Genomic DNA, 12,011 nt, shown 5'->3' on the forward strand with positions numbered 1-12,011 from the left:
ATTTCATGAGTTACTTTTATCAGAATCAACTGAGAAATTGTAAAAATGCAGTCTTGGGTTTGAGCCCAGACTCACTGATTCGGAATACCTGGAATGAGGCCTACAATTATTTTTTTTTTTTTAATTTCCCAGATGTTCTTTCCTATGTTAAAATATGAAAACTACTGATTTAAGATTTTTGGAAAGAGTAAAAAGAAGTACATTACATAACTGTCCTATACAGAACTGAAAGCATGATACTTCACCATTAGGCTTGGGGTTGGGCAAAATGGCTGCAGAGTGAAGATGCTGGGCTCACCCCTTCTACCTACTCACAGCTAGACTGCAGCAGAACAAAAGCCAGTAACTTTCTTTTCTGCTCTTAGAATGTCTTTTTTTTAAAAAAATAATTTATTTATTTATACAAGCACTGGGTACAGTCAGAAGTGCGGGAGGGTGAGAGAATTCACCAAAGCCAGAGCTGGGAGCAGAACAGGCAGAAGGACTGAAGTACACTGCTGAGGGGAGCAGCGGGCAGCAGGAGAGGTCTGCTGTGCGCCTTGTGGGACTCTCACCAGGTGGCTGGGGATCGAACCTGCGCTGCAGAGGCTGAAGGAAGATTTGCAGCCCAGCGCTCAACCGCTATGCCACCAGGGAGGTCCCTGGAATGTCCTTCAAGAGCCCAGTAACTTTTTTTTTTTAAGATTTATTTTTATTTATTTATACAAGCACTGGGTACAGTCAGAAGTGCGGGAGGGTGAGAGAATTCACCAGAGCCAGAGCATGGAGCAGAGCAGGCAGAAGGACCGAAGTACACTGCTGAGGGGAGCAGCGGGTGGCAGGAGAGGTCTGCGCGCCATGTGGGACCCTCCTCCGGTGGCCGGGGAGCAGCCGGGGATCGAACCAGCACTGCAGAGGCTGCGGGCAGCTTCGCAACCCAGCGCTCAGCCACTGCGCCACCAGGGAGGCCCAAGAGCCCAGTAACTCTTGAAGGAAAAACAGATGATGATAGCACACCCTAGAAGTAATGCCCAGAGGAGGGCAACCCCAGTGAGAAGTGAAATGGACCAAGCAGGGAGCCTGCCTGGGTAAGCGAGGTAAGCCTGGGTGGGCAGCAGAGTGGAACCAGCAGGCAGCAGAGTGGAACTAGCAAGGCTCTTACATGATAATCCTTTGTAGACGTCAGTGAGCCAGAGCCCAGGGACAGGGCCTGGAAAGAGACCCACCACAGTAGGCCGACATGGACATCAGCAAGCTCCAGTGCAGGTCCTAAAAGCAGTCCCACCAGCAACAGACCTTGGCAGACCTCAGTGAGTTCTGGGGAGGGGTCTCAGATAGGGATACTGTTCAGATAGTCCTTGGATAGGCGTGGACTTGATTATGCCTTGGTCAGCAGACAACAGTGCAGACTTTGGCAGGGTTGAGACTGAGGAGATTCATGCTACATTGAAGAGGAGGTGGGGGAGATAGGGACCCATGGATTGCGGTCTGCAGTAGGGGACACCAGTGGCAGGGAGGTCAGCACAGGCAAGGCCTGGGGAGAGAGAAGCAGAGGATGTGTGGAAGCACATTCCCCTGAAAGGAGGAAAACCTTGTGGAGGAGATGGGGCGCTCCTCACAGACAGGTTCCCCAGTAAAGATAATAGCAGAGTGGGCATTCTGATCCACACTCCCCCTTCCTTCCCCTAGGACTGCTACTTACTGTGTGAGTAGAGGGATTGCTGAGTCTTTCATTCCAAACCCCAGAGAGGAGGGATAGTTCGCATGCCAGTCCCATCTCACCTCATCCACGTCAACATCTGAATCCCTCCAGGTCTCTCCCCACCCTCCAGGCTCAAACACTACAAAAAAGATTTGCGTATACACAGAAGGCAGCAAAGGCATAAATAAATTAAAAAAAATACTAAAGATATTTAAAATAATAATAAAATAGGGAGACCTCAAATAGACAAAAGTATTACATGTGGAAATACAGGACCTCAAGAGAGTAGGCCATCACAAGGAGAGCATGACTTTCTGGAATCCAAATACAAAAAGATGAAAGATTGTTTTTTCCTATCACATAAAAAGTTCAGCACTTCTATAATAAAGAAACTCAAAGAGACAGAAGAAAACTCACAAAGCCAAGTTAAGAAACACCAAAGGACTTAGATAAGTCAAAGAAATACAAGAGAACATAGAAAAGCTAATCAAAGAGATACAACAAAATTCAGGAAAAACAACAAAGTCAATGAACAGAAGGTAGAAATTGGACAGAAATTCAGGAGGTAAGGAGTACTATAACTAAGATCAGTAACTCTAGAGAAAACCATGGTGGAGAATAGATTGAAAAGAAGATCAAAAAAGAACGGAGGATCAAATCAGTGACCTCCAAGACAGTAATACCGTAAGGATCCAGGTGGAAGAAGAGAAGGAAATGAGATGCAAAAAAAATGAAGAGGCAATTTGAGAATTACCTCACACCATTAAGAAAACCAACATACGAATAAGGTGTATCCCAGAAAGGAAAGAGAGATGGAGAGAGGGAAACAGTATTCCTGTATACCAATACCCACATATTACACTAATCACTCTAAATGAACTCAGCAATTGGAAGGCACAGAGTAGAGATTTGTATCTGAAAACAAAACCCAACTTGGTGATTTCTCCAGAGGAGACCTATTTGAGCTTCAAAGACAAACACAAGTTCAAAGTAATGGAGAGGTGGGCGTGGGATAACACATCTGAGGAGGTGTGACGCTATTGCCCTAAATGACGTACAGTATTATAAACCAGTGCTATCACCATAAAGAAAAAAAATATTTCACGTTTAACTAAGATTTTCATCCTATCCAATCTTACCAACAAAGGTAATTTTATGGAATGGACTGCATTTCACACTAGTCTTCTGATCAAAAACAGGTTTTCCAAGTACTCTCATTCAAAAATGTATTACTTTCCATTATTCCTTCCTATTCCATTATTCCTTCCTAAAAAAGTAACAGGCTAGCCAAACAAAAAATTTTCCATCCATAAAAGAATTCAGATACAGAGGTATGGAAGGTAGCAGGGAAGAAGAATGGGCAATTAATTATTTAATAACAAATTAAGTAATGGAAAGTGACAAGACAAAAAAGAATTATGTGTGGCGATGTCATATAAGAGAAAAAATTAAAGCGCTCTGTCACTGAGGACCAGTGTACAAGCAATCTGTAGGAGTTGTTGAGGCACACAGCCAAACAAAGGTCCTTGATTCTATTTTCTAAAGCCCTGAAAGATTATCAAGTTGCATTTTGAAACATATGGAGAGAACCAGCAATGTCATCATGAGAGAGCTGTCAAATCTTCCAAGCCATCTAACATATTGAGACTTGATGTATTTCGCTGAGCATGATCCCTTCCAGCTCCATCCATGTTGCTGCATATTGCATGAGTTTATCTTTTTTGATTGTTGAGTAATATTCCATTGTGTATATGTACCACATCTTCTTGATCCAGTCATCTATTTTTGGGCTTTTGGGTTGTTTCCATAGCTTAGCTATTGTAAATAGTGCTGCTATAAACATAGGGGTACAGGTGCTTACTCATAGCAGGAATTTAGAAAACCTAAATAAGGGACCAGGAAAAAGACTAATTATAGTAAAGAAAAAAATCAAAATCAACAAATAAATACAAACCAGAGACACACTATGGGGGGTGGGGAGAGGAAGGATGAGGGTCAAAATAAGGGGGGTGCAATTGTATGGGGAATATACCTAAAATGAAAATGCATACATTGTGCAAAAATGAAAAATGATGTAAGAATTATATAAAATATTATTTTAAAAAAATGGGCAGAAGAGCTAAAAAGACACTTCACTGGGGGCGGGGTGGGGGTGGGGGGGTTGGAATATGAGACTTGAGGGAAAGCCAGTTACGTAAGATTGAAAACCAGAATAAATGCTGCAAAAAGTGATGTGAGACCAAATCTAGGGTCACTTCCAAGAAATGATACATCTAGTATGAGATTTTTCTAAAACAGAATTTGGGTTTAAATTCATATTCAGTCACTTATGTTCCACAGCACTGAATGTTCAGGACACAGAGGATCTAGCCCTCACTCACCAGTTGTAAAGGCTTTACCACCAGATTAGGCTTCTTGTAAATCTTCTGTTCTGGGTCTTTATGGTTTTTTGAAGGGCAATCCCATGTAGTCTCCTTGATAGTGGCAGTAGACAGTGAATTTCTAGGGGGACTGGAGACACAAGCTTTGGCTTCTATCTTCTTATCTGTTTGCACTGAACATGAATTTCTGCCTGGTGAAACAGCTCCATCTGAAATGATCAATGGAGTGGCACATCCATATTAATTAAAATAATTTGTATAGCTGCTAGGAAGCATGATCTATATACCAGGCGGTGGGGAGACATTGGTAAATGAGAGAGGTGAATCTGTCTTTACGGCCCTTTCAGCACAGAGAGACACAAAGAAAGCTCTCTATGGCAACAGACCTTAACGGATTCATATTGGTAGGTAAAGAGGCTTGCAGTTGGGTAAGGCTTCGTGAACTTTGCAAAAAGGCTTAGTTTTCCAACATCCTGCTTTCCACTTACTTCTTATTCAGTTTTAGCAGTGAGCCTTCCTTGTTGCTTAATGTATAATATATGTGGCTAACATACTAATATTCCATAATATAATGCCTTAATTTTTAAGGGATTCCAAAATCAATCACATTTTGTTCAAATTTACATGTGTATAATGTTTGCAAGAGTTTGGTACATTAAAACAGACCCCAGATCTGAAATGATAGTAGGTCCTAAAGAGATAAACTAACAAATGTACAAAGATGTAGGTACAAGAATATTTGTCACTGTATTTTTAAAGTAATGATAAAATCTAACTGACCATCAACAGACTAAATGAATTATAGTGTAGTCACATAAAAGAATTATATATACCTTTAAAATAATGAAATAAACATATATAGTATATGGAAGAATATCCACAGTATATGAACATAAAAAGCAAGGTCTATTACAATATTTATACAAAACTACTTAAAAAAATTATACATAAGATCAATAACTACTATATATAAAGTGTCTAGAAATAAGACACACTAAAACTAGTAGCAGCTCTGTATTGTTTGACTTGTTTAAACAAGCAAATACGTTTTTGTAATTAAAAAAAAAACATAATTATGTTCAGATATACCTTGAAAAAAGTCTGAAAGGCTACATAACATTTTCAACAGCATTATTGGGGGGGATAACATGATGGAAAATATTCATTTTCTACATGAAAGTCACTGCACTGTTTGAATTTTTCAGGAGAAACATGAGTTAGTTAAAAATCAGAAAAAATCAATAAAGATATTTTGGAAAAAATAGCTATCTCTTATTATAGAAACTTATAATAATAACATCAGTGCCATATTGCACTAGTCTTGTTTGGCAAGACATTATTATTTGGGAAGCTGAGGAAAGAGTACATAGGGTCTTCTCTATAAGTTCATGTAACTGCATGTGAATCTACAATAATCTCAACAAAAATTTCAAAAGAAAAAAAAAGATACCAAAAACCAAAAACCGAAATCAAGTACCTTGAATGCACTGTGTTATCCTGGAGTCGATCAAGAAACAGAGAAAGAACAATTGTGAGAAAACTGGTAAAACTGGAATAACATCTGGTGTTTAGTTAATAGTACTATATCAATGTTAGTATCTTAGCTTTGATAAAGGTATCATGACAATGCAAGATGTTAATAAAATAGGAAACTATGTAGGGCATACTATCTGTACAATCTTTGCAGCTTTTTTCTAAATCTAAAATTATCCCCAAATAAAAAGTTTATTAAAAAAATATAAGTGCACACTCATGTAATTCTAAATCTCCAGGTATTTCTAAAAATCTTTTGATGAAAAGTTTGAGTTAAGAATCACTGAATAACCTAGCATATCCCCATCAGTGCTTCCAATTTCCCACAAGAAAATCAATTTCTTCAGAATTACTAAAAAATCTGGACAATTAAGAAAGTAAATTTTAGGAAGTCAGATAGGCTTTATTAATAATACAGATGAGCCTTAAGGCAACAAATATCACCAGAAAGGTCAATATATTCAAAACATTTTCAAAACTAATGTGGTATGTTTGGTTAATGCAGTTACAATAAAGAATACTACATGGTCAATGCTTTGTTTTTCCTTGTCCTTGCAAGGACAGTTAAAATCAGGTTAGCATCATTCGATTAACTCACCAGGTGGTAGAGGCTTCATATCAGCATCAAACACCAGTAAGTCTTGTTCTCCTTCCCTGAACTCAACATGAAGAATGTCACTGAGAGCTCCAACAAGTTCTGTCACATTTAAGAAGCCTAATTGTTTTGGTGAAAGTTGCTCTTTAAAAATTACCTATGACCACAAAACCACAAATACCATGAAAGAACAGTGTTAGAAAATGGAATCTAAGGTATACAGATACCTTGAACAATGCTTTAATTTGGGCGAAATCAAACTAAATTTGTAAAGGTTGGTGAACTGGGGTTTTACATTGAAGATTTGCTTCCATACAAATATAATACAAACCAAGAGATCATTACTGCCCCACTGAAAAACCTCTAGGGCAATTTCAAGTTCCTTTTAGAGTACATGGTATATCAAATGAAAATTAGGGTACCTTCACACCTCTCATTTTTAACAATGTCTATTATAAAGCAAAATCTTTTTTAATAAAGTACTTACATAATTTCATCAATAAAATTTATAGTTGGCCATAGAGTTAGTCTCAACAAGCTTCAAACTAATGAAATCTTATAGAGCACACTGAGGAAGATGGAATTGCAAATCAATATAAAAACTAACCTAAGAATTAACCTTGTAGATAATATGGAAGTTAAATAATACTCTTTTAAGTGTCTCATCAGAAAACAAATCGCAAGGAAAATCAGAAAATATTTCCAACTGAATGATAATGAAAATGCAACAAATCAAAATTTGTAAGATGCAACCAAAGCTTTCTGCTCAATTTCTCTATAGAGTCTGGTCCTTTCTGGAAGGGAGCTCTAGCTGCTCAGTGAATTCACAGGGGCTATAGTGACCCAGCCCCATTTAAGTCTTTATCATGAAACACTCTCTTCTATTAGAGATGTCAAAATATCATCCAATTTCAGCTGTCCTATATTCTAAACCCTTGCTGGACTTTCTAGTGAATATTGTCTATTTTGTAGTTCTTTGGTGCCGAAGTTCACCAGACATCAAATCCTTTGCTTCTTCTGCTTCCTCCTGACAAAGACCCTGATATTATGATAAGCTTATGGCTACTGGTGGTTACTCCCAACACAATTCACAGGAGATACAGTGCCCAATTTGGTTGTAAATACTGCCCATGGATTTTTGGTTTTGCTATCTAGTTTCTCTGTCTTTATGTGATGTTCCAGCAAGATCTAAAAACTATACTGCTGCTGTACTATCTCATCTTCAGACAACAATTTAATGAGTTCTTGAGGAACGGTAGACTTTTGAATTGGGTATTTCAAGAGGAAGCATCATACAGACAGATTTTACATCTGTTGCATAAAGGGTTAGCAAGTGTATCTACAAATTGGCATCTATGATAAACTAAATCTATACTTACTATGTATTTCTAGTCATGAAGCTGAATTTCTGCCTAAATCCATTTACTAAAAGGCAAAAACTGCTTCCCTTTGGCATTGAAAGGTTTTCATTTCTCCAACAGATTGTTGCCTGTAACCTAACACCATGAATTTTATTACAGGATACTACATTTGTTAAAATATTTGGGGTAGAAAACTGTTCTCTTTGAGTTTTTTTAATCTGGCAGCAAAGGCTGATTTTACCCATGAATTTTGGAATATTAAAGTTATATTCTATTGCTCACACACTTTACTCTGCAATTTCACTATTAGATAAGTGGCTATACTTGTTAATTCAGAAAACAAGTCCTTTTGTTTTAACTTTCTCTTTATTTATTTGAATAAGCTCTGTGACTCTAAAAGATTCATTTCCTTAAAACAATATGAATTTTATTTCCCTCCATCATTGAAGGATGTTATTTTTCCTAAATATTCTACTAAATATTAACCTTTGTTGAACAATTACTAAATGGCATAAACTGTGTGAAGTACTGTAAGTCATTTAAATCTCACAAAAACTCTCTATAAAGTAGGCTGTATTTTCCTGCTTTTACATAACACCTATAAAATAGTACACGTAAGTAAAATGTCTTAACCATTGTACTATAGTATCACGCCACTATGTGTTTATATCTGTAAATACACAATCATTTTCATAGCACATTTGTTAAGAATTAGGATTCAGAACTCAAGACTCCTTGGGGTTCAAATCCTGGCTGTAATCCATTACTGGCTATCTGATCCTTAGGCAGTTTATTTCTCTGTGCCTCAGTGTATGGTGATGAATAACTATATGAAAGGCATTCAGAATATTCTGCCACACAGCGAACATGTGTATAGGTCTTACTATTTTTAAACCTATATTGGCTGTCCGGAATTACCTGGATTATCATTCTGTAACTTCTTTCATTAAACATTATAACTCCAAAAGTGATCCGCTTTGCAGAGCAGAGCTGAAGCATTTATTTGCTATTCATTCCATTGTATAAATGTCAATCTCTATTTACCAATTCTACTGATGGCGCTTGGTTTCCAGTTTTTATTATGCTTCGATTTGCCTGTTTTATATGTTATAATGCACCTGTTCAAGAGTTTCTGTAAATGCCTATGTTGAATCAAAACAGAGAAAATATTCAAGGAAATAATTGAAGAGAACTTCCCAAACGTGAAGAAGGAGCTGAAAATAGACATACAAGAAGCAAGAATAACACCAAAGATCCATGATGAAAGGGAAAATACAGCAAGACACCATAGTAAAGCTCCCAAGAATGCAGGATAAGGAAAAAATAATGAAGCTGACAGGAGGAAAGAAACAGGTAACATACAAAGGAAAACCAATCAGGCTGACATCAGACTTCTCCAAAGAAACACTACGGGCAAGGAGAGAGTGGAGGGGCATGGTCAACAAACTGCAAGACAACAAATGCCAACCAGGAATACTCTATCCCGCAAAGCTTTCCTTCCTCTATGAAGAAAGAATAAGGCCCTCTCCAGATAAACAGAAACTCTGGAATTTCATAATGACTAAACCCCCACTCCAAAAAATACTATAAGGAGTCCTAAAGCCAGAACCAACAGAGGGATGAATAAGAACGAAACAAGACCAAAAAAAAAAAATTAAAAAAATAAATAAATAAAACCAGAGAAAAGACAAAAAAAAATGGTGGCAAATACAGACACTAACACATCAATATTAACTCTAAATGAAAACAGACTAAACTCTTCAATAAAAAGATATAGAATTGCAGGCTGTATTAAGAAACAAAAACCAGGCGAGGCGGACCTCTCCTGTCTTGCCTGCTGCTCCACTCAGCAGTGTATTTCGTCAGTCTCCCTGTTCTGTTCCCCACTGTCTCTGATGAATCCTCTCACTCTCCTGCTCATCTGGCTTGCACCCTGGTTCGTGTATAAATAAATGAATCTTAAAAAAAAAATGGAAACAAAACCCAACCTTTTGCTGTCTCCAGGAAACACATTTAACTACGAAAGATAAAAATAGACTGAAAGTAAAGGATGGAAAGTAAAGGATGGAAAACAATCCTATAAGCAAATGGACCAAAAAAGAAGGAACAGCTATACTTATATAGGATAAAACAGATTTCCAACTCAAAAAGGTAAAAAGAGACCCCAATGGTCACTACATTATGATCAAGGGGACAATACTTCAAGAAGAAATAATACTAATTAACATATACTCACCAAATGAAGGAACACCAAAATATATCAGACAACTATTATCTCTGACAACAGACATCAGAGAAAACACATATGTAGTAGGAGACTTCAACACACCACTATCAACAATGGATAGATCAACGAGACAAAAAATAAGTAAGGACACTAAAGCTCTAAATAAGGCTCTAGATCTCATGGGCTTAACAGACATCTATAGAACACTATACACCAAAAAATCTGAGTACACATTTTTCTCAAGCACACATGGATCATTCTCCAGGATCAATCACATACTGGGACACAACAAACATCAACAGATACACCAAGACTGAAATCATACCGACCATTGTCTCTGACCATGAAGGCATCAAACTAGAAATAAATTATAAAAAGAAGGCAAGGAACTCTCCTACCTCATGGAGACTGAAACCCACACCACTGGAAGACCACTGGACTAATGAGGAGATCAAAGAAGAAATTAAAAAATACTTTGAGTTGAATGACAAGGAGGACACCAATTTCCTAAATGTATGGGATGCAGCAAAAGCAGTAATAAGAGGAAAATGTATAGCAATACAGGCTCACATCAAGAAACAAGAATTCAAAGAAACAACCTAATCTCACATCTCAAAGAACTAGAAAAAGAACAACAAAAAAACCCTTATACCAGTTGAAGAAAAGAAATAATAAAAATCAAAGCAGAAATAAATGAAATCGAACTTAAAAAAACAATACAAAAGATCAATGAAACCAAAAGTTTGTTCTTTGAAAAAAATAAATAAAATAGACAAACCCCTAGTCAGGTTCACAAAAGAAAAACGGGAGAAAGCACAAATAAATAGGATCACAAATAAAAGAGGAGAGATCACAACAGACACAGCAGAAATCAAAAGAACAATCAGAAACTACTATAAATAGTAATATGCAAAAAAGCTCAGCAATCTAGAAGAGAAGGACAAATTCCTACAACTCTACAATAACCCAAAGCTAAATAAAGAAGAAATAGAACATCTAAACAGACAAATTACAAGCAGTGAAATTGAAATGGTAATCAAAACCCTCCCCAAAATGGATTTACAAATGAATTCTACCAAACATTAAGAAATGAATTAGTGACTATCCTTCACAAACTCTTTCAAAAAATTGAGAAGGAAGGGATAATACCAAACACATTTTATGAAGCCAACATTACACTAATACCAAAACCGAACAAAGACAACACAAAAAAAGAAAACTATGGGCCAATCTCTCTAATCTACACTGATGTAAAAATCCTCAATAAAATTTTAGCTATCAGAATCCAACAATGCATCCATAAGATAATTCACCACGACCAAGTAGGATTATTCCAGGGACACAAGGATGGTTCAATATCCGAAAATCAATTAATGTAATCCAATACATCAACAAAAAGAAATATAAAAACCACATGATAATATCAATAGATGCTGAGAAAACTTTTGATTAAGTACAACACCCATTTATGATAAAGGCCCTGAAATTCTCGGGATACAAGAAACATACCTCAACATCATAAAGGCCATATATGACAAGCCCATAGCCAATATCATTCTCAATGGTGAAAAGCTGAAAGCATTTCCATTTGCAGCAACATGGATGGAGTTGAAAGGGATCATGCTCCGTGAAATAAGCCAGAAAGAAAAAGAAAAATAACGGATGGTCTCATTCATAGCAGGAATTTAGATAACCTAAATAAGGGACCAGGAAAAAGACTAACTGCAATAAAGTAAAAATCAAAATCAACAAGCAACTATAGACCAGAGACATATTACAGTGGGGGGCAAGGGGTGGAGAAGAGGGATTAGGGTCAGAAAAAGGGGGTGGGAATTGTATGGGGAATATAACCAAAATGAATATGCATACATTATGCAAAAATGAAAAATGATGTAAGAATTATATAAAATAAAATAATTCATTAATAAATTAATATACACATTTAAAAAAAAGACCTGGAACAAGACAAGGATGCCCACTCTCACCACTGCTTTTCAATATAATACTGGAAGTCTTAGCCAGAGCAATAAGACAAGAGAAAGACATACAAGGAATCCAAATAGGGAAGGAAGAAGTCAAACTATCACTATTCGCAGAAGATATGATAATATACATAGAGAACCCCCAAAACTCCACAGAAAAACTAATTAAACTAATCAATCAGTTTAGTAAAGTGGCAGGATACAAAATCAACACACAAAAATCAGTAGCCTTCCTATACACAAACAATAAA

General features: G+C 36.8%; 1 protein-coding gene across 2 annotated transcripts in view; it reads right to left on the bottom strand.

Annotated features, from left to right (window-relative positions):
* TDRD5 (tudor domain containing 5) overlaps nucleotides 1-12,011 on the bottom strand; it is a gene marked incomplete at both ends in the record, with an annotated part of 53,123 nt that overhangs the window by 25,104 nt on the left and 16,008 nt on the right. For both annotated transcript variants that reach the window (XM_084250470.1, XM_084250469.1), the window contains 2 exons: nucleotides 4,063-4,235; nucleotides 6,194-6,347. In XM_084250470.1, the coding sequence (XP_084106596.1) occupies nucleotides 4,063-4,235; nucleotides 6,194-6,347 (327 nt within the window). The remainder of the gene's footprint in view (nucleotides 1-4,062; nucleotides 4,236-6,193; nucleotides 6,348-12,011) is intronic.

Source organism: Talpa europaea (genome assembly GCF_964194135.1).
Source record: "Talpa europaea genome assembly, chromosome: 12".
In the NCBI taxonomy this organism is placed as follows: Eukaryota; Metazoa; Chordata; class Mammalia; order Eulipotyphla; family Talpidae; genus Talpa; species Talpa europaea.